Source organism: Camelus dromedarius, chromosome 12 (assembly GCF_036321535.1).
Source record: "Camelus dromedarius isolate mCamDro1 chromosome 12, mCamDro1.pat, whole genome shotgun sequence".
Lineage (NCBI taxonomy): Eukaryota > Metazoa > Chordata > Mammalia > Artiodactyla > Camelidae > Camelus > Camelus dromedarius.
This window is the reverse complement of record NC_087447.1, coordinates 9,650,763-9,673,973: the sequence shown is the minus strand read 5'-3', so window position 1 is coordinate 9,673,973 and position 23,211 is coordinate 9,650,763. Positions and strand designations below refer to the sequence as shown.

At 53.3% G+C, this 23,211-nt stretch overlaps 2 protein-coding genes across 7 annotated transcripts; one reads left to right on the top strand and one right to left on the bottom strand.

Annotated features, from left to right (window-relative positions):
• The first annotated feature begins 20 nt into the window (after positions 1–20).
• Positions 21–11,999, top strand: TKFC (triokinase and FMN cyclase). Of its 5 annotated transcripts, none has more exons than XM_064492276.1 (18): positions 21–125; positions 1,480–1,595; positions 4,023–4,212; positions 5,180–5,290; positions 5,365–5,546; positions 6,787–6,865; positions 7,169–7,258; positions 7,885–7,919; positions 7,994–8,078; positions 8,170–8,259; positions 8,813–8,929; positions 9,225–9,344; positions 9,518–9,655; positions 10,414–10,520; positions 10,626–10,729; positions 10,866–10,899; positions 11,005–11,094; positions 11,454–11,999. In XM_064492276.1, exons 2-18 carry the CDS (start codon positions 1,593–1,595, stop codon positions 11,613–11,615), a joined length of 1,737 nt encoding a protein of 578 aa, XP_064348346.1. In that variant the 5' UTR covers positions 21–125; positions 1,480–1,592; the 3' UTR covers positions 11,616–11,999. The 5 variants fall into 5 exon arrangements, with proteins under 5 accessions (XP_064348346.1, XP_064348347.1, XP_064348345.1 ...); XM_064492277.1 differs by having other exon boundaries at positions 21–263; XM_064492275.1 differs by having other exon boundaries at positions 21–293.
• A 1,863-nt stretch (positions 12,000–13,862) lies between these two features.
• LOC105094882 (lysosomal membrane ascorbate-dependent ferrireductase CYB561A3) lies at positions 13,863–23,211 on the bottom strand. Of its 2 annotated transcripts, XM_010986975.3 has the most exons (8): positions 23,058–23,211; positions 22,729–22,909; positions 20,674–20,781; positions 19,468–19,666; positions 16,993–17,201; positions 16,191–16,345; positions 15,320–15,476; positions 13,863–14,688 (listed from the first exon to the last, which is right to left on the bottom strand). In XM_010986975.3, the coding sequence occupies exons 4-8, from the start codon at positions 19,649–19,651 to the stop codon at positions 14,665–14,667; spliced, it is 729 nt and encodes a 242-aa protein (XP_010985277.1). In that variant the 5' UTR covers positions 19,652–19,666; positions 20,674–20,781; positions 22,729–22,909; positions 23,058–23,211; the 3' UTR covers positions 13,863–14,664. The 2 variants fall into 2 exon arrangements, with proteins under 2 accessions (XP_010985277.1, XP_010985278.1); XM_010986976.3 differs by lacking the exon at positions 22,729–22,909 and having other exon boundaries at positions 23,058–23,202.

Genomic DNA, 23,211 nt, shown 5'->3' with positions numbered 1-23,211 from the left:
CCCTTAAGGCTCCGCCCACCCCTATAGAGCCTGGAGTACCCGGATGAGGGCACCCGGTTGTGGGGCCTTTGGGAGGCAGCGGCGGTTAACGAGGTGGCTGATGCAGGCGTGAGCGAGCAGTGGAGGTACACCGACACCCCCTCCTGCCTCGGAGCTGAGCCGCCGACCTCATCCCTAGTCCGCGCCCCTCGCCCTTCCCCAGACTGTCCACTCTCGGTTCCTTGCTCCAGGAGCCCACGGGGCTGTTCTCTTGGAACGGGAAGGTATTGAAGAGGCCTAGAGAGGGGAGGAAGGTAACATCAATTTGTGCACCTCCCAGACTAGAACCAAGGTCCGTGCCTCCCTCCGCCTAGCCCTCCCCGTACCTCTAACCCAGCCGGTACCCTGCCCTGACCCTAGAATGACCAATCACTCCGCCTCATCTGGCGGGTGGAGGGGGAGGGTGGAGGCACTTGGACGCTCACCTCGCGCCTTCGCGCTGTATTCAGTAGGCCCAGGAGGCCACTTGCCCAGCATTTTTAGTGCCCCCGTGGCTGTGTAAATTCTGACCTCAAGCAGAACACCATAATTTTCCTAGTGAGAACCTTAGTGACCTGGGAAAGCAAGTCACTGAGCCCTGCAACTTCCAAGCAGCTGACAGGCCCTGCAAAGAGTACTAAGAGAGCAGAGTGGCTTGGAGCACCCGTCCGCAAGACCACAGAGGAGGCAACCCATTTTACAGAGGAGAAAGCTGAGGCACAGGGGAATTCGTTTACCTAAGATCCCCCAGTAAGTCAGAGGTAGAGCTGGGTGCTGAGACAGGCATAGATTTTTCCCATGGCAGACACATGCTGTGAGCCCAAGACCCTGGATGATGGTGAGACACCTCTGAACCTGGCTGAACTGAAGGGGACTAAAATATCATTGTGGTTTACGTGTGTGGTTTCCCAAACCAGGGACTTTCTGGTTTGACTTTGGAGGCTTTGAGTTATCAATAGAAAGAACACAGGCTTTGTAGAAAGACTAAATGTGAGTTTGAGTTCTGGTGCCTACCAATTGGCCTCGGACACATCACTAGGATTCTCTGGGTCAGTTTCCCAGAAACAAAATGGAGTCACAGACTCTGCTGCCTCCTTCCTGGTGTGGTGCCAACAGCAACATGAGCAAATGTGTGAAGATCTTTATGAACACATTTGCTGCATGTGATGCCCATGTAATAGATGAAGTTACTCTGTAGGTAGTTTTGCACCTTGGTGATAAGGTGGGCACTACTGAGTGTAAGGCAGCCCTGTGCCCAACACAAATTGATCAGTGTTCTGGCTGCCAGGTGTAGGCCTGAACCTTGGTTAGCCCCATGCTCTTCTCCATCCCCAGCCCACGTTCTAGAGTTTGGACTTGGATCAAAGTCTGGAGCAGCTCCCTAATTACTAGGGCCCTGGAAGCATGATTGTGCCTCGGCTTGAGTGCTTCAGCAGCTCATGCTGTTACCTCCTTCTGCAGGTACTGCTTGCCACGTTCATTGTGCTCAGGCCCAGTAGCACCCACAGGATCGCCTATCCTCCGGCAGCTCAGTGGGAAGGTGTGAGCTCAGCTTCCTGCAGAGCTTCCCCACCATGGTGAGTCCCATGGGAGCCAGGGCAGAGAAAGGGCACCATGGTCTTGAGGCAGTAGGAGTGCTAGCCCTGGACATGCTGGAGTTCCTTGCTCCCTGACCAAGAGATGCTGCTGCCTCCTGAGGTTAAGAGAGGGTCATCCTGCCTCTCAAGGCCTGACTTCCCTTCATTTCTCAGCTGGGCCAAGCCAGGCCTGGCTGCAGCCTCTGAGTCCCTCCAGGGCCCATCTGTCCCTGCTCTGGGTCATGCATTTTGATTCAGACATTAACAGCTACCTATTCTGTAATAGATAGTACCAGTCACAGGAGTTATAAGGAAGGACCTGGTGCCTCTTCCTGAGCCTTGGGCATGTGTGGGCTAGTGGGATCTATACTGTGGGAGGCTCAGCATGTGCCCAGGCAGACCTGGGTTCAAATTTCAGCCTATTACCAACCAGCTGTGTGACATTTTACCAAAGACTTGACCTCTCTGAGCCTCTGTCCTCATGCGCAATATAACGCAGATTAAGCAGTGAGGTGCTGATCAGATCAAAGTCCTAGGGGCCTCACATAGTTACCTAGTCAACTTTACTTTCTTTTTCCATCCCCTCAGGCCATAAGGAAACAGAGATGGCCCTGGTCCCCAAGCCCTCCTCTGGCTCTAGTTTGGGAATGGTTGCAAATCCCAAACAGGACAGACTGTCAAGGGTGGCAAGGGGGCACATTCTTGAAGGGTGGTGACACTGGAGGCTGTGCTTGGAATTGAGACCAGTTCACAAATTCATTGCATATTACAGTCCCTGGCAGTTTCTGAGAGCCACAAGCCCGTGCCCTTCCTGGGGCAAGACCTCAGTCTCCCTTCAGCCCCTAGGGAAAGCAGCATGATGAGGCCAAAATGGAACCAGCTTTGGAGCCAGCTAGACCTGGACACATGCTGACTGTGTGACCTTGGGCAAAGTCATTTAACTGTGACTTGGTTTCCTTCCATAGGGTTGTTGGAAGATTAAATGAGATGTGCTTAAAAGCACTGAGAACGAGACCTGGCTCTCAGTCACTGTTCTGGTCCCTGCCAGACCCAGAAAAGGCCAAAGTTTGCAGGAAGGAACCGGGTGCTGGCAGGCTTCAGAGAGGAGCCTTGGGGAAGTCTCAGCTGCAGGCGGCCTTTGGCCACCAGGCGGCATTGGGAGCCCAGCCCTCGCGGACCTTATTGGGCACCAGTTTCACTCTCTTTGGACAAAGGCAGGAGCTGCACACTGCCTGCAAACCTTGTTCAGCTAGTCTCAGCTTTTCAGAGCTTGCTTGAAGTAGGGAGTAGCTCCCTTTGATTCAATTTTTAGTATATAACAGGCATATACTCTAATTTATTAAATCCCCATTTGGCAGAGGAATACTTAAAGCTCAGAACAGTGAGGTATCCTCACTGAGTTCTCACAGCCAATGAGAGGTAGATGTGGAATTTGAGCCTAAGTGCCCATGACTGCAGAACCCAAGCTAGCCTCCCACCCCCAACCCTTGTGCTGCTTCCCTCTGCTGCCCCCCCCCACCCCCAGCTTTGTCAGCTAGCTGTAACTCTCAGGCCAGCCTGCCCACAGCTCTCCCACCTGAGGCTCCCCATGGCCAAGTTCCTCCTTTGGTTTGTGAGGCCCTGCCCATTGCTCCCTGGTGATCACGTGACTGACTGCTCCAGTCTTTCTAACTCACTTCCCTCACCATACTATTTCACACCTCCAGACCTCAGCATTTACTCTCCCTCTGCCTGGAAATATCTCCCTTTCCCTCTCCCCATGCCTCTCACTCCCTTTTACCTACCCAACTCCTACTTACCCTTCATGGACCCTTCCAGGATCCGTTAAGGAAGCTGGGGTCCCCCTTCCCTGTGCCCCCGGCACTCGCGCATTCCTCTTGGGTAGCACTTCCCACAGCATTTGGAAGTCTTTGTGTTTCCATGGAGGCAGGACCAGTGTTCTGTTCTCTCTTTACACGAAGTGTCTAGCACTGGGCCTGGCACATCATGAGGCTCAGGAAGTGTTTGCCCTGCATCACAGCCCAGTCGGAACAGCAGATGGGTGTGAGGCCTGTCTGGCCCCCTCCCCTAGCAGAAGAGCCTCAGCCTGGGGCTTCTCCTTTGACAGAAAGCTCTTGGGCTCCAATTTTATTATTTTTTAAATTATATTCAGGACTCCAGTTCCCCCATTTTCTTTGTATTGAAGCCATTTTTCAGGAAAAATATAAGCTATAGTCCAAAACACTCCATGAACTAGTCATTGAATAAGTCACAAATTAGAAGTCACAGAAATATCCCCTAATATAATGATCCCTAACCTAAGGAACCGCTGTGTCCCTGGAGCTCCCAGGTGGGCGTAGGATAGGGTGCTTAGCCATAGCAATGCGACTGGGCGGGATGGGGGTGTCCCTACCACATGTGGAACCTCCTCCCGCTCCTCTTCCACAGACTTCCAAGAAGCTGGTGAACTCGGTGGCAGGCTGTGCCGATGACGCCCTTGCTGGCCTGGTGGCCTGCAACCCCAACTTGCATCTCCTGCAGGGCCACCGTGTGGCCCTCCGCTCTGACCTGGACAGTCTCAAGGGCCGGGTGGCACTTCTGTCGGGCGGGGGCTCTGGCCATGAGCCTGCCCATGCCGGTGAGCACCGTGGGCCAGAGGTGACAGTGGGCACCAGGCAGAATGGACAGGGTCTCCTGACAGATCTTCAGTGCTGTTAAAGAGGTTCAGGACAGAGCCCAGCCCACAGTCAGGAGCCCGGTCCAAGCTCCAGCTCTCCCACTCACTTGGGCTGTGATCTAGGGCCAGTCACAGCCTCTCTCTGTGCCTCTGCGTCTACACCTGTAAAAGCACAATTTTGGACAAAATGATCTCTCAGGTCCTTCCAACTCTGAGAGTCAGTGATTCCATCAATCCCTCTGGCCTTCCAGGCCCAGCTGGCCTGTCGTGTCCTTCTCCGTGAAGCCTTCCTGACTTTTCCAGCCTAGAGCAGTATCCCTCTTCTGAATTCCCACTCTGCATTCTCACATCCAACATGGACAGTCCTGGATTGTTTCCTGGATTGTTCAGTGCCAGGCATGTGAGCTCTCCCTGAGCACTCCTAAGGGACAGAGACCAGGCTTTGTATCCTCTGTATCTTTCCTGACTCCCATTAGCAAATCCATCTATCCATTCAGCAAACATCAATAAGCACCTCTTCTGTGCCTGGCACTATTCTGGCCACTAGAGGTGCAACAGTGAACCAGACAGACAAGGTACCTGCCCTCATGGAGCTTCTGTTCTTCTCCAGGGAGAAGACAGTAACCAGTAAACATGTAAGTGAAAGAGATCATTCCAGAGCATGTAAGTGAGGTAGTGAGGACAGGAGAGCAGGGTAAAGGAGCAGCAAGTCACTGCAGGTGGGGTGAGTGACTGCTTTGTTTGGGAGGCCAGGGAATGGCTCTCCGAGGACATGAAAGCTCTGCGGAGAGTGACCCAGGTGCTCTTCTAGCACCAGGCACACAGTAGGGCTCACTGAACCACAAAGCCCAGCAGCGTGGGAAGCCCCGGGGTCTGCAGGCACAGCTCCCTGCCCGGCCTCCTCTGCCCACCTCTCTCCGTCTCTCAGGCTTCATAGGGAAGGGGATGCTGACGGGGGTCATTGCGGGAGCTGTGTTCACCTCCCCGGCAGTGGGCAGCATCCTGGCGGCCATCAGGGCAGTGGCCCAGGCGGGCACAGGTAAGCCTGGCGTGCAGGCAGGGCTGTGGTGGGGAGGGCAGGCACTGATGGGGCCCCGCCGGCTGCTCCTGCAGTGGGGACCCTCCTCATCGTGAAGAATTACACTGGGGATCGGCTCAACTTCGGCCTGGCCAGGGAGCAGGCCCGGGCGGAGGGCATCCCTGTGGAGATGGTGGTCATTGGGGATGACAGCGCCTTCACCGTTCTGAAGAAGGCCGGCAGGCGGGGGCTCTGTGGCACCGTGCTCATACACAAGGTGAGAGTCCCCTACCAGGACACACTGGCCAACCTGTCCCAGCCCTCTCTTTCCAGGTAGCACTTGGTGCCTAGAGCTTTCCAGCCAGCCCATGCCCCAAGGAGGCACTCCCTTCCCAGTGCTCCCTGATCCAGGAAGGCCCACCATCCCCACGGCTACCTAAGCCAGGATACAGACATTCATTCTCCCAGACCCTTCCCTTCCCTCCCAACTCTCGACCGTTGCCCCTTTTAAACACACATCTTCCTCCAAGCCCTGCCCTTCCTGTCTGTCTTGCTTCAGTGCTGTCTGCTGGTGCCCACCTGGCTGCCTCCTCACCGGCCTCCCCTGCCTGCTTCCTGTACCCACCCCCACCCCAGTCTCTTCACTACGCTACCCCAGAGATGTCTTTCAAAAATGTGTATCTGACCAGGTGGGTCGCCTGCTGAAAGCCCTCCAGGGTTCCTGGAGTCAGCCCAGGCTCCTGGGTCAGGCACCCACCACTCACTTGCCCCTCCTCCCTCCTCCCTGACTTCCCATGTTCCTCTCCCATCATCCCTGCAATCCCCTCACGGTCCATTGACACCAGTTCTCTGTACCACTGGGCTGTGGCTCACCTTTGGGGCTTTGGTGCTACTGAATCGATGGCCTTGAAAATTGTCTCCCTGTCCAACCCCTCTTTGGCCGGGCTAACTCCTACTGTTCTGTGGAGGCCCACCTCTGATATCTCTCCTTCTGGGAGGTTTTTCCCTCCCACCACGCCAAGCTGGTTAGGAGTCCCTCCGTAGTCCTCCCACAACACCCTCTCATGAACTCCCTCATCGGATGTGCCATCTCACGTGAAATGTTCAGTTTGTATGGGTCTGTTTCCCCAGTCCCTCCCCAGACTGAGTTCCTCCATGACTTAGTCACCATTTTTTCCCTTTTTAGCAAGTACTAGATACTTGGCCAAAAGTGGGTGGGTGGTGGGTGAGCCACAGTGTATATACCATGAAGAAAGAACTCTAGGAACTGGGAAACTAGCCACCAACTGGACAAGTCACCTCCCCTCTCAGGGCCCAGTTCTCCATTTGTAAAGTTCCTCTGGCTCTGGGATTCCTGAAGATCCCTGGCAGGTGCCCTAAATCTGGCAGGCTAGGTTGATGTGGTGGTACTAAGAGATTCTCTGTTCCCAACTAGAAACTCAGCCCCAGCCTGCCTTCTACCCACTCATGGTACAGTGACTCCTTCCCTCCGGGGGCCTATCTCTGTGTGGGCGCAGGTGGCAGGTGCCCTGGCCGAGGCAGGTGTGGGGCTGGAGGAGATCACAAATCGGGTGAGCGTGGTCGCCAAGGCCATGGGTGAGTGCCGGCCCGGGGATCGGGAAGAGGGTGGGGAGGTTGTGGCCAACCTTGGACTAGGAGCAGGCTCCCCGCAGCAGCACAGGAGGCCTTCCAGGTCACTGCCCTGCGGCTGTGGGAGGGTCTGCCTGAGGGAGCTCCTGAGGCCTGGTGACCTCAGGTCCCAGAGCCGGGTTCTCTTGCATCCCTGAGATGAAGAGATGGCAGCCAGTCTTAGTGAAGAGGCTTCCGAGGCATTGCTGCCACCCGGCCCGATGCCAAGAGCACAGTGGTCACCTGTCATACATACCTCATTTCTCTCAGGAACCCTGGGAGTGAGCTTGGCCTCCTGCAGTGTCCCTGGTTCCAAACCGACCTTTGAGCTCTCAGCTGATGAGGTGGAGCTGGGCCTGGGTAAGCTCGTGGCCTCCCATCCCGCCATGCCCGCCTCCTGGGTTTTGCCCACATCTTCTGCCCTGGGATCCACTACCTGGTCCTCTCTGCTCACGTGGAGCTGTTGCCTGGGGGGCTCTTATTATTTTTAAGTGAGCACATGAGGCCCTTCTGGCCCAACCTGCCTGAATTCTGCCAGCTTTGCCCTCCACACCCAGGGCTCTGGCCACACAAGGCCCTGCCCTCCTCCTTGGTTTTGCTTGCACCATTCCTGGGTCTCCTGACCCTGCCAAGATGCAGCCCTTCTTTCAAAAGCCATTCAGAGGCCAGCCCAGCTGCAAAGCTTTCCCTCTTTCTCCCCCATGCTTCCAAAGTGATGGGCAGAAGCGTCACGTGGGCTGGCTGTGACTGCCTCTAGTTAAAGCTACTTGACTAGTTAAATGTTAAGTCCCAGCTGTCTCCACCAGCAAGCCATAGCTCCCAGGGAGCAGAGACCGTGTTTCTTTCATTATTTTGTCCGTTCGCCCTGACTCCCCACATACACAGTGCCTGGTCTAGTGCCAAGCACTTAGTAAATCCTTGACCAGAACACGCTGAGTGAGTCCCCAGGCCCTGAGCAGGTCAGTAATGACAGTGTCTACCTACAGGGATCCACGGGGAGGCTGGCGTGCACCGGATAAAGGTAGGTGGACTCCCTGGCCCAGGCTGGCCAAAGACCTAGGCCCCCGACGCACTTACTTCCACTCCGTCTGACAGATGGCGACGGCCGACAAGATCGTGGCGATCATGCTCGACCACATGACGAACTCCTCCAACGTGTCCCACGTACCTGTGCAGTCCGGTGAGGAGCTGTCACTGTCTGTCTCCCAGCCTTTCCCCTCCTCTGGGAAGGGGGCCCAGAGGGCCTCACCTGTTGCCGTGTCTGTCCACAGGCTCCTCCGTGGTGCTGATGGTCAACAACCTGGGTGGCCTGTCATTCCTGGAACTGGGCATCATAGCCGATGCTGCTGTCCGCTCCCTGGGTGAGCCCCACTCTGGAAGGGGACCTCCTGATCCCCAGAGCTTATTCCTTCCTGCCCTTTGAAGCTGGACATGAGAAAAGCAGCTGAGATAAGGTCTTGTGATGGTCCAGGGCATGGGCTGTGCAGTCAGTCAAGCCCGAGTTAGATGGTCACTCTGCTACCTACTTGCGGGGTGCCTTGAGCCTGTTTCCATGTCTATAAAGGAGGGAGGGGGATAAAAACAGTACCTGCCTTATGGGCTTGTTGTGAGGACTAAATGAGATTAAACATATATAAAACACCGCGGTACCTGGGACCTGGTAAGAACCCAGTCAAGTGAGACTTGTAATTACTCATCTGCCCCAATAGATGGGACACCTCCAGGGAATGTGGTCATTCAGGGCATCATTGAGGGGTGCCCTGAGGAAATCTGACCATCTCCCTACTGAATCTCAGGGCCTCAGCTCCCAAAGTCTTTATTTTTCTCTTATTCTGTTTCTTTCTCTGATGCTCTGGGGGAAGGTACCCGTCCGTGCCTCCTTTCCTCACACACTTCCGTGCTGTGGTGTTGCAGAGGGCCGTGGGGTGAAGATTGCTCGTGCCCTGGTGGGCACCTTCATGTCAGCCCTGGAGATGCCTGGCATTTCTCTCACCCTTCTGCTGGTGGATGAGCCCCTCCTGAAACTGATAGGTGAGACCCGGAAGCTGGGGTCAGCCAAGCTAGGGTTCCCTGGACTGACTAGGACAATCAGGACCCTGTGGAGAGGCCCTTTCTGGTGTCCCCAACCGTCTCCAGCTCTGACTTGATTCTGGAGGAGTTGGTATTAGGATCCCCTCAGGGACCCTCCCCCTTCCCTTGTACGCGGTGGGCACTCAGTTCCTGCTTGTTGAGATGAGGAGAACTGGGCTACCAGGTTGGAGTCCAAGCCCCACCTGATCCCGGGCCAGCCAGCCTGTCTCTAAGAGAGTCACCCTGCTGTCCCTAGATGCTGACACCACTGCATCAGCCTGGCCTAACATGGCCAAGGTCTCCGTGACTGGGCGGACGCGGATCCGAGCCGCCCCCACCGAGCCCCTGGAGGCTCCTGACTCCACTGCTACAGGAGGTACCAAGCCGCGCTGTTGGGGAGGGTGGCCCAGGGCTTTGGCCTGAGGCCCGAAGGATTCAGGGTGTGCAGAGGGGTGTGCAGGGGCCCTGGCACCCATGCCTCCCACACGGGTCAAGTTCGGTTATGAGAAGGGCCAGGCAGGCCTCTTCCCCACTGTCCTCGCTCTCCAGGCACAGACTCAAAGCAGATGGTGCTTGTGCTCGAGCGGGTGTGCACCACCCTCCTGGGCCTGGAGGAGCATCTGAACGCCCTGGACCGAGCTGCTGGCGACGGGGACTGTGGCACCACCCACAGCCGCGCTGCCAGAGGTCAGTGCCAGGGCCTGCCTGGGGCGGGAGAGGGTATGGTATGGCTTGTTGATCCCGAGATTTTTGTATTTTATGGACCAAAGCAATTGCAAAAACATCTGGGGTGCTTACATGGGGTTGGCAACTTTTATTTTGCCAAGAGAGGTTGTTCTCAAAACCTAGCACTTCTTCACCTATTTTCATAAAAAAAAGATCGTCCTAACACTACAAATGTAGGAAGGTTGTTATCGCAGAGTAAAATGTAATCTTTTACAGTAAATAATAACGTTAGATTCAAGGGAAGCTCATTCTGTTCTTATTTTTCTCAGCTTATCCAGACTAGGGAAAAGCTCTTAATTATCCAGCATCATTCAGTCAAGAAAAATTTATTGAGTACTGACCACGGGTCAAGTGCTGCCTTGACTCCATGGATACAATAGTGAGCAGAGCAGATTAAAATCGCTGCCCTTATGGCTTATGTTCCTGTAGGAGAGACAAACCATCAAGGTAAATCAGTAAAAGATGAAAAAATGAAGCAGAGAAACAAGGAGGCTTCACCTGGTGGTGACCACCAAGGTCCCAGTCAGTGACCATTTCCCACCCCTCTCCAGACTGGACGCAGGACATAGAAAGGGAGCCATGGGAATGTCTTCATGCTGGTTCCCTCAGCCTCTCCCAGTGCCCATTCCTTCTGCCTGGCAGGGAGGCCTGGGTTCTTGGCTGGGGTGCAGGCAGATGGGAGGGAGGGTCTCTGAATACCTCGCCATCTCTGCCTGCAGCAATTCAGGGCTGGCTGAAGGAGGGCCCACCCCCTGCCAGTCCCGCCCAGCTACTCTCCAAATTGTCCCTCCTGCTACTAGAGAAGATGGGAGGCTCCTCTGGGGCAGTGAGTGCTGGCAGCCCCCTGGGGGTGGATGGCTGACACGGAGGGGCCCCGGGTTGGTGGAGGCCCAGGCCAGCCCCATGTGCTCAACACTCTGGTCCTCCCCAGCTCTATGGCCTGTTCCTGACTGCGGCAGCTCAGCCACTCAAGGCCAAGACTGATCTCCCAGCCTGGTCTGCAGCCATGGATGCTGGCCTGGAGGCCATGCAGAAGTGAGCCAGAGCCCTGTGCCTTAGACCAGGGGTGGGCTTGGGGAGGGGGTTGAGGTCCCCTGCTCCCAGCCAGGCCCTCCCCCGACCCCTAAAGTGATTCCTTGCAGTGAGCCTTGTCTGTTCTCTTCCCTGCCAGGTATGGAAAGGCTGCCCCTGGGGACAGGACTATGGTGTGTATTTGGCCCAGCCCTTCCCCCTTTTGAGCATAGAAGCCCTGAAGGCCACCCTCAGTGGCAGGGCCTGTTATCAGCCCCTCTCTCCCTCACCTTGTCCAGCTGGATTCTCTGTGGGCAGCAGGACAGGAGCTTCAAGCCTGGAAGAGCCCAGGGGCTAATCTGTTCCAAATCCTGACCAAGGCAGTCAAGGTGAGTGAGGCTGGGCCCAGCCAGCCAGGGATACAGACCTGGAGCCACTAGGCTCCCATCTCCAAGTTAACATCCTTCCTGTACTGCAGGTTCCTCCTCTAAAGATGGAGGACAGTACCTGTGTCTGAGGGCTGCTGTGGGGCTGAGGAGACAGAGCCCCAGCACAGGGTCTGGGACGCAGCAGGCCTTCAGTAAATGGTGGCCCCTTGCCCTGCTAGAAGTGGGTGGGAGGTGACCCCTCCCACCCTGGTGACAGTGCAGAGGGTCCTGGCAGAGTGGGACAGGAGGGTCTGGGGTCCATGGTGGGAAGGAAGCCTGGTACCCTCTTCTTTAACCTGCTCCCACACCCCACCCCTCAGAGTGCAGAAGCTGCAGCGGAAGCCACCAGGAACATGGAAGCTGGAGCTGGAAGAGCCAGCTACATCAGCTCCGGGCGGCTAGACCAGCCAGACCCCGGGGCGGTGGCGGCTGCTGCCATTCTCCGTGCCATCCTGGAAGCCCTGCAGGGCCAGGGTGCATGACTGCCTCCCAGGGCCTCAGGGCCTCTCACTGCTGTGCTCAGCGACCACTGTCACTGATTTCTGGCTTCTAAGTCACCCTCCCCCACCTCTCACCCTCAGGGCCTTCCCTCTGAAGCTTCCAGAATTACTCCATTGTAGAAACTGCAGGCCCCGAGTGGGTCGCTGCCCTCTTCCTCTTCAGGGAGGGTTAAGTCCTACTGTCACCTGGCTCTGTCCCCAGCCAACTCTGGGCTTCTGTGAGGAGGCTCTCCCCTCTCCTGGGTGGCAGCCCAGCCTAGAACTGTTAAGGACATCCACACATACCAAGACTCCCTGTGAGAGGCCTTCTGCACCTGAACTCAGCCGGTGTGAAAAAGGAAGCTAATAAACCACACTGAAGCAGAAGAGCTGCTGCTGCCTCTGAGGGACCTTTAGCCAAGCGTGTGAACAAGTAGGTGCACTAATGCCCCAGGGACTAAGACCCGTGCCCCTGGCTGAAGTGATCATCTCCCACCTCCCACCACCTGAAACCCACAGGCAGGGTCTGTGCAGCTGGGCCGACTCCACTGGGATCCCCTTCCTGTCCTTCCAATACACACCCCACACCTGATGGCGTGCTTTTCTCAGCACTAAACAGAACATACTGATTGTTTAGGAATCAAATGGGCAGGTGGGTCACCAGAAGGAAAAGAAATCAGCACATTCTAAGGCTTGGTGGTAGAACAGAAACTGCGCCCAGGCCAGCCCGGGTCTTTAGAGCAATCATCGATGGCCCCCGGGAGGCCGGGAGGGGCTGCTGAGTCTGCGGGGTACACGGTGGAGACGGCGCAGTGCACGCCTGGCCCAAACCTGGTGCCAGGGAGCAGTTAGAGGCACCAACATGGACTCACTTCAGACACAGCTGTGACTTTTAATCCTCTTTCTGCTTCAAACTAGCTACGAAAAGTCAGGCTTATTATTTAGCCTTTTAGAATCTATAAATTCAGAATGGTGCCCATCTCATGCGGATGCAGAAAGGAGTCAAATGAACTGACAAAGTCCCCAGCACGGTCTAGGTGCTTCCTCACTGGGAGTTACTATGATTGCTGGTGTCTGCGTCCAGCTCCTTCCAGGTCATCTGCTCCACCACCAGGTGGCATCTACAGCAGGTCACATTGGGAAGGGGGCCATCACTTATTCTGCCCAAACTTGGCTGCAGGCTTCAACACCTGGACTTCTCTTTCTCTGCCTGGGTCCTTGTCTGTCACCCACACCATGAGTCCCTAACCACAAGACATGGTTAGCCGTGTGCCCAGATGCACACAACCAGCAGCTAGGAAGGAAACGCTGGCATCAGACACTTGGCCTGTGGATCCCAACTCTGCCATTTCCTGGTTGGGTGACCTTTGGCAAGTCACTAATCTTTTTTGAGTTGTGTTCCAGGTTATAAAATAGGAAACATTTCCTTCCCCATAAGATCACCAAGTGCTCAAGAGCCATTCACTGTTAAGGACACCCACACATACTAAGAGTCACATGCGATTCCAGGAAGACAACCCTGTGGATTTTGGGGGCTTTCTGGTTTGCCCTTCCCAGGTCTGAGGGTCAGAACTATCCTGAGGCTTTTGCAAGTTGCCCCAGAGTTCATTTAACCAGTGTCACTTCAGCAAAGACTCTGATTCTTAAAAACACATTTAATGAAAATTAAGCTTCATAAGTGAAATGCCTACCCGTTATGGAAAGAGGGGGAGCTGGTCCCAGGGCCACGGTGCCTGGCAGTCATTCCAATGGCTTTTGAGGGTTTCAGCCACTCCAGAAGTTCAGTCATAGCCTCCTGCCAACATCTGGCCACGTGGGGTGGGGTGGGATAGACAGTCAGCCTCATGGCCACCTGCCAGGGAGTAAGCCCATTCGGGACCCCAGGTGTCATGCTGCTTGTCACCTAAGCACAGCAGGATGGAGCCTGGGACCCAGCAGGGCGTGTTTGGAAGGCAGGAAGAGGCACAGCGCCAACACTGAGGAGAGGAGCAAGACCCGCCACCCCAGCTTGTCAGGGAGAAGAGCAACGGCTCACACTCTGGCTTAACATCTGAGCCTGGGTCTGGCCAGGCGAGCGGCCATTGTGGGTGCAAGTTGAGGCACTCTGACACTCAGCAAGGAGCACCTCTGGAGGTGGCCGTGGTTCCCAGGGCTCCGATGGGCACAACACACCACAGCTCTGGCACGTTTCATGCTGAGCCGGAGAGTGAAGGAGCTGGGTGAGGGCCCTGCCAAGAGAGCAAGGTGGAACCTGCCAGGGCACAGGCAGGGGAAGGAAAGGAGGTCCAAGGCACCCCTGCTACTCCTCGTGGGACAGCTCGGGGCAGGCTGTTCCCGGGTTCACAGGGCTGCCTGTCAGTGACAGGCATGTCCGTCACAGGGAAAGGCTGGCGTCCAGGTCCCAGTTGCAGCAGCAGCTAGAAGAGGCGGCGCCACAGGGCACGGATGATGCACGCAGACATGACAGGGCAGCAACGTGAAACAGCAGAGGGCAGCCGGCTCCTCAGCTTCGCCTCTGCGGGAGCGGCTCCGCGCCGTCCGGGTCCTCCCATCGCTGTGCCGTGTTCCCGCCCAGCCTCACGTCCAGATGGGCTGGATGGAGAAACGGCAGGTGAAGCCTGGCCCAGGGCGGGCGGCCCACACGAAACGCAGGCCTCAAGGGAAGGCTGGTGGGAAGGCCGCCTGCCTCACTTCTCACAGTGTGGACTGTCCCGGAGGCCCAGCTCGTCTGCACCGTCGGGGTTTTCTACCACATCCGAGGGGCCAGAAGGGGAAATCGGCTTGACTTCATACGAGCAGGAGCAGCGTGAGCAGCCAGGGCAAGGAGAGCCTGGGAAGTCAATGCCAAGAAGGGCGGAGAAGCCAAAGCCACCAAGGAACGCAGGTGGGCAGCAAGCTGTGGAGAGAGCAGGCCCAACAGAGGCCAGGGGAGCGTGGGGCCCGGACCCCAAAGCAAGTCTGTTGCTGAAACTGGACAGGAGCCCCAGGGAGAGCAGAGCTTCTGAAGAAGTCAGGACCACACACCAACTGCTCCCAGGAACCCCTTCCTGTGTCACTCCCCACCACGCAACAGGGCCTAGGAAGACAGGCAGATGAAACACCGGTTAGTGGCTTAACATCAAAATGGCCCCTGACCTGCAGGAGATATGCCAGCCCTGAGCTGCTCAGACAGACCCCCAACCTGCAGGGTCAGTCCCAGCCCACACCACCGCATCTTTCAGGGAGGCCCAAAGTCCCTCCACCAATGCACACCACACCCCATTTCACCATGTCCCTTAGGTGCCTAAGTGCCTCGAACAGACAAAATCTGCCCCAGGCACTCAGCTTGTCACCAGGCACCCACTAGATAAGCCCCAAAGCTGGAAAAGTAGAAATTACGACACGCCCTCATCATGCTCGAGCTCTTCTTTGGGACCACATTTCCCCTCATGAGACCACAGCAGTTTGGGGAGTAACCCCTGTCCTCTCCCAATGGACAGGCCCCCAGGGGCTCCCAAGCCTGAGCAGCTGCACCTCCCGTGATGGCTGGGAGGTGCTGGTTTGCTACTGGTGCTCCCCATCAGCCAACTTCACCCCACCTTCCAGCTACTTGGTTTCCCCCCATTTTACTGGGTTGGCCTCCCCGGCGAGGCCCAAGCCTTAACTGGGTGACCCTTCTCTAGACTCGGCTCTACTCCAACCTGGAATGGGAGACCAAGACCCCATACCTGTCTTTCGGCCTGCATCCCCAGCTCTGGGCGTTTCCAAGACGAGGCCAGTAGGATATAGAGCACCAGCAGCCCGAAGACCACCACCAGCATCCCAGTACTGTTGGCAAAGACAGCCTCACTGGGCAGGTTGGAGTACAAGCTGGTGCCATTTTTCCTGAAGATGACAAAACAGTGTGGGCCCTTAAGAAACTTTTCCACCTGTTTTTGCCCAGTGGGAGACTCAGTGCACTAACAGAGGATGACAAAAGCTTCCCAGGGGCCCCTGTGTCCTGGAATGTTAACATACCCTCTAAGGCTCTGCCAAAACAGTGTCTACAGGATGCTGTGTACCTAAGGAAGCTGAAGCTCCCAGGGGTGAAATGAACTCGTCCAGAGTTACATAACTACGAAATGGCACAGCCAAGATCCAAACCCAGGTCTGACCTCAAATCTTGTTTGCTTTTCACTGTGCCCTAACTATCTCAAAAAATGGAGAAGGGTAATGGTTAGGCATGCAGGCTCTAGTTCTAACTCAAAGCTCTGCCCTTTACTGGAATTTACTTAACCTCTCTGTCCCTCTGTCCCCTAATTTATCAGTGGCAGTCACGTTATCAATGTGTAGGGTGTTTAGAGGATTAAATTTAAGGTGCTTAGAATAGTTTCTGCCACATACTAGGTTCTAAATCAATTTGATGCTGGATAAGTATTTGCTGACCAATTTACTAATCTCAACCTAAAGAAAGACTGACTCCATCACCTTCCAGATCAGGAAGGAGCCCGATCCCAAGGCTCCCCTCCCTTGGATGGGTCCTATGATTATAAAGTGCATTTTTTGAGGACTCTGTTCTTTCCCCTACACCTTAAGAGCTGGGGGCCCCACTCCACTCACAAGCTGAAGAAAAGCTTCTCATTAATGCCGGAAACAACAGATGCAATGGCCAGAGAGAGAATGGAGGCTCCAAAGAAGACGTGGAAGGGTTTGAGGAGGCTGCGCAGCTGCAAGGACGCCCAGGGCAGCAGGAAGACCACAAAGCCCAAGAGCCACTGTGGACACAGGAAGTACCTGATTGTACTGTGACCAAAGGTGCGCCAGGGCATCCACCCCACCAGCGTCCCCACCTGTCAGTGACCCTTCACCCCTTTCCCAGCTTGAACTTCCCACCAGGCATTGCGCCAGCACCACACCTCACTGCCTCACTGTGATCTGTTTCTCTTACACAAACAAGAATGTTACCTACATGGAATGCTTAGCTACCCAACTCTCCTGCAAACCCAGCCATCCTTGTTTGTCCCTGCTTCCTTCCTGTCTGGCTCACAAAACTCCTTACTTGTACAGAGCGGACATCAAAATAAGAACACTCCGTCTAGAACTGCTTCTAGTTGAGAGAGAGGTGGGAGTGGAGAAGGTGATGATTCGGAGTCAGTGTGGTGTGCGCTACGACAAACTTAGCTCAGAGTGCTCTGGGACCACAGAGGGGCAGCGTGAGGGGTAAGAGCGGGAACAAGGTGAACGCGGGAACCACCAATCTCCCATAGCCTTTCAAACTGCTGATTCTACAGGATGTGTCCTGCGAGGCTACCGCCAGGCAGTGAACAGAGGGACTATTTGGTGCTGATGCAAGTGAAGCCCCAACCAGAGCCCACGGCTGCCAGCAGCAGTGGGAACCCAAAGGAGGACAGAGAGAACCCACCTGGCAGGCGAAGAGGAAGACGGCAGTGATGCCCAGCCAGCTGTGCAGAGAGTAGAGATGGGGGATCTTGCTATGGTTGTGGAAGTTAAAGACGGCAAACAGCCCCAGCACAGTCAGGATGAAGGCCATCAGGTGCATGGCTGCATGACCGATTTTCCAGGGTAGCTTGGGCCCTACCCATGACTGGGGCAGGCGGTACACCAGCGACGCTGCAGGAGAGAGCAGTCCCAGGGTTTGTCCTCTCCCACTCGCTCACCCACACGTTAGGGGAATTACCCTGACGTGATCTCAACCTCCCAGCAAGGGAAGAAGGAAATGCTAGGACATCAGTATCCACTCCTCAGCATCTTCCATCCCCGCATCATTTCTGGGAAAGCCATTAACCACGAAGTGGGGTGAGAAGGGACCAGATAAAAAAGGGAGAAGCAGGTCTCATGGATGCCATTCTGTCATTACAACAATAAATGCAACTTTTACAAGTCAAAAAGCAATGTCACATTCATTGTTTCATCTAAGTGAATTCTCACAACTGAGGAAAGCTGTCAAGGCACAGGCTTTAAGGTTAAAACCTAGGTCCAAATGCTGGCTCTGCCTCTCAGCTATTTGGCTTCTTCTACCTAAATCTCAGTTTCCTCTTCTGTAAACTGGAGACAATAATAGAGCCCACCTGACAAGCTTCCTGTGAGAACAAAATGAGCTGATGTATGTGATGTACACAAGGTGGGCTGCTATTATCAGTGTCATCATATTCCCCTTTTACAAGTGGAGAACATGAGACTCACCTGGGCCCTGTGGCCCAGCTCTGAACACGTCGAGCAAAGATGGGCCTGGCAGGAGTACACAGATCCCTCCTGTAAGGACCTGGTTATGCCATGAGAGGCTTCAACCTCCTGCTGTCTAGAGCAAGGGTTGGCACACTACAGCTCACAGGCCAAATCCTGCCTATTTTTGTAAATAAAGTGGCTTTTTTCCATATGCCCAACCATCATTTATTGAAATGAACATCCTTTCCCACCGCTCTGCAGTGCCACCTTGTCTGCCTGTCCACTTATTAATACCACACTGTCTTTATTACAGGAACTTTATAATAAACCTGAAGAGATGGGAGAATAAGCCCTCCAACTCTGCTCTTTTTCAAAACCTGCCTGACTAATCTTGGCCCTTTTCATTTCAAGATAATTTAAAATGATTGTCAATTTTCACAAAAATAAGCACTGAGACTCTGGGATTGAAAGCAACGTACAAAACAATTTCAGGAGAACTTCCATCTTGATGATGTTTAGTCTTCCAATCCACTTACACAGTGGTATACCCCTCCATTTATTAGAGCTTCTTTAATTTCTCTGAATACAGTTTTGTATTTTTCTCTGTAGAAATCTTATACAGCTTTGTTAGATTTATTCCTAGGTTATTAATGTTTATGGGTGCTATTATCAATCAAATCGTATTTGATATTAAATAATACTTTAAATCGTATTAATTTTTTAAAATTTCACTTATTTTTTTCCGGTTTTATTGAGACATAATTAACATACAGCACTGAATAAATTTAAGGTGTACAGCATAATGAGTTGACTTACATACATCATGAATTGATGACCACAATAAGTTTAGTGAACACTTGTCATCTCACATAGATAAAACACTAAAGAAATAGAAAAAAAATTTCTTCTTTGTGATGAGAACTGTTAGAATTTACTTTAACAATTTTCATACATAACATTCAGCATTGTTAATTATATTTATCCTATTGTACATTACATTCCTAGTACTGATTTATCCTACAACTGGAAGTTTGTACCTTCTGACCTCCTTTATCCAGTTTCCCCCACACCTGACCTCTGGTAACCAGAAGTCTGATCTCTTTTACTATGAGTTTGTTTTTGAATTATAATTAACCTACAACACTATATTACTTTCTGTTACATAACATAGTGATTCAATATTTCTGTACATTTCTGTCTATTTCTGGCACCATCCCAAGATAACATGTAATTACTGACTGGATTCCCCACACCATGCATTTCATACCTGTGACTCATTTATTCTGTAACTGGAAGTTTGTACCTCTTGCTCTCCCTCACCTACTTCTCTCTTCCCCCCCCACCATAAATAAAGCTGACTGGAACACAGCCACTCGTGTGTTTCCGTGTTGCCTCTGGCTACTCTCACAATACAATAGCAGAGCTGAGTAGCTGGACAGGACTCGCAAAGACTAAAATATGTACTAGCTGGCCTTTAACAGAAAAAGTTTGCCAGCCCCCATCCAAGAGCATCTGTGAAGCTGCCCTTTTCAGATGCTCCTGTCCTCACTACTTCTTCCTCCAAATGACACCTAGGCCCAGAGACAACCCACCCCACCCCACTCCCATAGCCCAGAAGCCAACATTGACAAAGGCCAGGCCTGGAGAGGGAGAGCTCTGCCCTGTACAGGCCTGGGCCACACCACGTCTCCTCTGCTGACCTCGTACTCACCAGCACTGTAGAGCACCACCATGCCAGTAACCATGAGTACCGGGTGACAGTTGAACATGAGCACAGTGCCATCCCAGGCAAAGCCACTGTGCCAGTACCGCATCCAGTAGATGGTGAAGAGGATGCACATCAAGCCCAGGGAGGACAGTGCCAGGACGGCCAGGTAAAACCACCTCACAGCCATTCTGATCAGGCACTCCTAGAAGAAGCAGAAATCACGTCCCTGCTGGCTCAGGCGTGCCCCACACGCCGGCTAAAGGAGGTAACGTTGACCCTGCTCTTGGCAAGAAGGGTGGCTCCCCTGCCATGGGCACTGCCCCATAAAGCTGGGTGGAGTTGATCTCTGGTTATAAACCATGAGTGAGGCCCCAACCCAGCACCTGGCTGCGTACAGGGCAGCCAGCTCAGGAGAGAGGCCTCCTCTGCTGTGGCCAGATGCCAAGGCTCTAGGTCCATAGCCTGGGATTAGTCTCCTCTCACAGGACCAGATGGTAGAGAATTACCACCCTTCCCTGCAAAAAGGACAGAAATCAAAATCCAGGCTAGATCACACAAATGCCCAAGCCCTCAGTTCTAACATAAGGAGGCAAAAATCACGATCTTCACACTGCTATTAAGCTAGCCAGGGGAAGGGCAACGGGGTCCCACTTCTACAGCAAAGTTCTTCCCCAGACTCGGGGGCTAATCCTCCCCCTGGGGGATAAGATAGGTCTTCTCTTGAGTCCCCATACTCCACACCTTGAAGTGGGCAAAAGCCCTCAGCTGTCTGAAACTTCTGCTTTCTCTTCTCTGGGGAAAGTCCAGAGGAGAAGAGAGGAAGCAAGAACTCATGGTCGAGGAAGCAAGAACTCATGGTCTAGAAAGCAAGTTTATTTTGAGGTTTCCACATAAACTCAGAGACCAAAGTTCTGAGGTAAACTCAGAAACCAACTCTGGTTTCAGGCATGGTGAATGCCTAGCCCCCTAAGAAGCTGCTCTGAAAAGCCAGGGTTGAAAAGCATGCAGGTTGGCAGCAACCACAGGACGCCCCTGCATTCAGCCTGGGCACAGCTCTCAAGGCAGGCACACTGCCCCACGGACTCACACCAAGAAGGCGACACACTGGCTTCCTGCAGCAACACCCCTCCATCTGAACCAGCTAACAGAGAGAAGAGTCCCCTAAGCTAGCCAAGAACTCCCAAGGAGATAAAACACTTGATTCCTCACCTTTACACCTAGTGGTAGACTGAGAGAGTGATGACCTGGACTCCAATTCTTATGTACTGAGCCTCCTGGAGCAAATCACATAACATTTGTAGGATTTAGACTTCTCATCTGAAAGAAAGGCATGGCAATAGAATTTACTGAAAGGCAGCTTTGAGCAGACATCACACCATCCCATCACACACGATCCCATTTACTCCTCTTGCCAACCCTGGGGGGAGTTATCCCCATTTTATAGAGGAGGAAACTAAGGCTCAGAAAGATTAAATACATTTGGACTCAGTTAGTGGGTGAGGAATTTCAAACTCTTGTCTATTTGGTTCCAAAGCTCATGTTTTTTCCTTGACCACATGCTGTCAGAAGGTCAAGGGAGAAAATGTACGTACGGACATTGTGAGAGTGAAGTATTATAATGTTCTTAGTAATGTACTGTAGGAGTAGTCATGTGATCTCATCCTAACTACTAACAAAACCCTGAAGCTCATGGCCTCTTCCCTGTGCCTGCCCAGGCCTCTCAGTGGTCCCAATTCCATGCTGTGACAGCTCTCTCCATCCCAGTGTCCCCCTAACCAGAAACAGAGGCTGAGCTCTCACACGGTGATCCAAGTTGGCAGTAATTTCTGAGAAAGCAAGATCTGAGGTCTAGGGGAAAAAATAAGCTTCCATGAGGTCAGAGGGAGAAAATCATGTCTCCTCCTTTTTAGCTCTCACCCAGCTACTGAGTTCAGAGATTTACTACCCCACCTCAGAGCTGCCCCTTTAGTTCCCATAAGAGCAGTGGAAATTTCAGGTCACAAGATTTTCAGTCACCCCCCCACCCCGCCCCAGTGAAGTGTCAGCACAAAGGAGCTCTCAATCAGTAGGCGCCATCCACTTGGACAATATCTACTTTCACTTTTTTTCCTTTGGTAAAAGGAAAAAATAAAAGTGAATATAATCCAAGAAACTGTACTGCACCCCCCTCTCCCCAAAGAGGTCCTAGACTACTGCTCTGGGACAGACTTAGAATAGACAGTGGGGACACTTTCCTGACAGACGGCTGGAATGTTCTACTGCGCGAAGTACACATAAGAACCCTCCCTCTGTCCAAAATAAGAGAGCAAAAGGACAGAAAAAGGAAGAATGCAGTGACAATTGCAATCCAAACGCTAAGAATACCCTCTCATTTGTTCTAAGAGAGCAGAAAGTGCTATGATTTCAGAATGTGCTCACCATGATTTGTTCTCCTATTCTGCCCCCACTCTGTAGAGCCCCAGTCTAAGACTGAAGTCAGCAAACTTCTGTAAAGTGCCAGAATGTTAAATATTTTAGACTTCACAGGCCATACAGTTTGTCACAACTACATCATCAACTCTGCTAATGTACTGCAGGAGCAGTCATAAACAATACCTTCACAAACAAAGATGGCTGTGTTCCAAGAAACTATTTACGGACACTGAAATTTCAGTTTTTATATCATTTCCACATGTCACAAAATATCCTTTCTATTTTTCAATCACTTAAAAATGTAAAAACCATTTAGGTGGGCCAGATTTGGCCTGTGGGTCACATTTGTTGACCGCGATCTAAGGAGTCTACTCTCCAACCCAATATACTCAATTCCTTAGCAGAAAGGATTCTCCCAGGCTGCACTAAAACAGATCAGGCCCCGGGGTCGGACATGGGTATTTCCTGTTCAGCCCTAGCCTTTGGGAAAAGGCTCTATTCCAAACTCTCACAATTACTTAGAACTACAAACAGATAAAGGAACAGAAAGTTAGTCTGTTGCTCTCCCTTCCCAGATGAATGGTTAGGGCTTTAGGAATTCTGAGAACCAGACGTAGGACTCAAGTCCTAAACTCTTATTTTACAGATCAAAAACGTTAGGGCTCAAAGAGGGAACGTGATTTGGCCACGGTGAATGGCAGAGCTGGTTCAAGACTCCAGGTTCACTCCCCCTCAGCTCCAAGGGCTCCTCACTTTCAAACGTAGCTTCTGTAAAGTCAGGGACTCAGGTGTGAGGGGCCCTAAATTCCAGTCAGGGGGTAGATAAGCAAGGACACCAGAGTGACTACAGACCTGCCCTTAGGACTGTGCTCTGGTTTGACTCAAGTGTCCGGAGAACCGCTCCAGGAACCCAGGGATCGATCCCTGACTCCTTCGCCGGGACCAAGGGCCCTTCCTTGGGTGAAAATTAAGGCGAGGGGCTCCGCCTGCTTACTGCAGCTTCCGAAGACCTTTCGATTTTTACAATCACCACCTGTGGAAGGGAGGGCAAGGAGAACGGTGTCCATTTCCTAAAAGAGAAAACTGAGCCCGAGCGAGGGGTCGCGACAGCGCAAAAAGGCAGTAGCAGAGCCAGCACTCGAACCCAGGTCCCTGAAATCCCAGCCCGGGCTCTTTCTCACCCCGGAACCACAGTGGGACCCAAGGGTGCTGGGGTCTCCAAAACCCGCCTCTTGCCACCCGGCGCCGGAAACGCGGCTCCCGAGGCTCCTGGGAGATGGAGTGAGAGACTCGGACGAACGCCTGCCACCACCAGACACTGCTGCCTCACAACCG

Coding starts and splice junctions, on each gene's coding strand:
- TKFC (XM_064492276.1), top strand. Junction 6,866..7,168: donor CGTGGTCGCCAAGGCCATGG/GTGAGTGCCGGC, acceptor CATTTCTCTCAG/GAACCCTGGGAGTGAGCTTG. Junction 10,900..11,004: donor CCCCTGGGGACAGGACTATG/GTGTGTATTTGG, acceptor CACCTTGTCCAG/CTGGATTCTCTGTGGGCAGC.
- LOC105094882 (XM_010986975.3), bottom strand. CDS start 19,651: ATGGCTGTGAGGTGGTTTTACCTGGCCGTCCTGGCACTGTCCTCCCTG. Junction 16,346..16,992: donor TCTTCCTCTTCGCCTGCCAG/GTGGGTTCTCTC, acceptor CTGTGTCCACAG/TGGCTCTTGGGCTTTGTGGT. Junction 15,477..16,190: donor GAGAAGCTTTTCTTCAGCTT/GTGAGTGGAGTG, acceptor TGTCATCTTCAG/GAAAAATGGCACCAGCTTGT.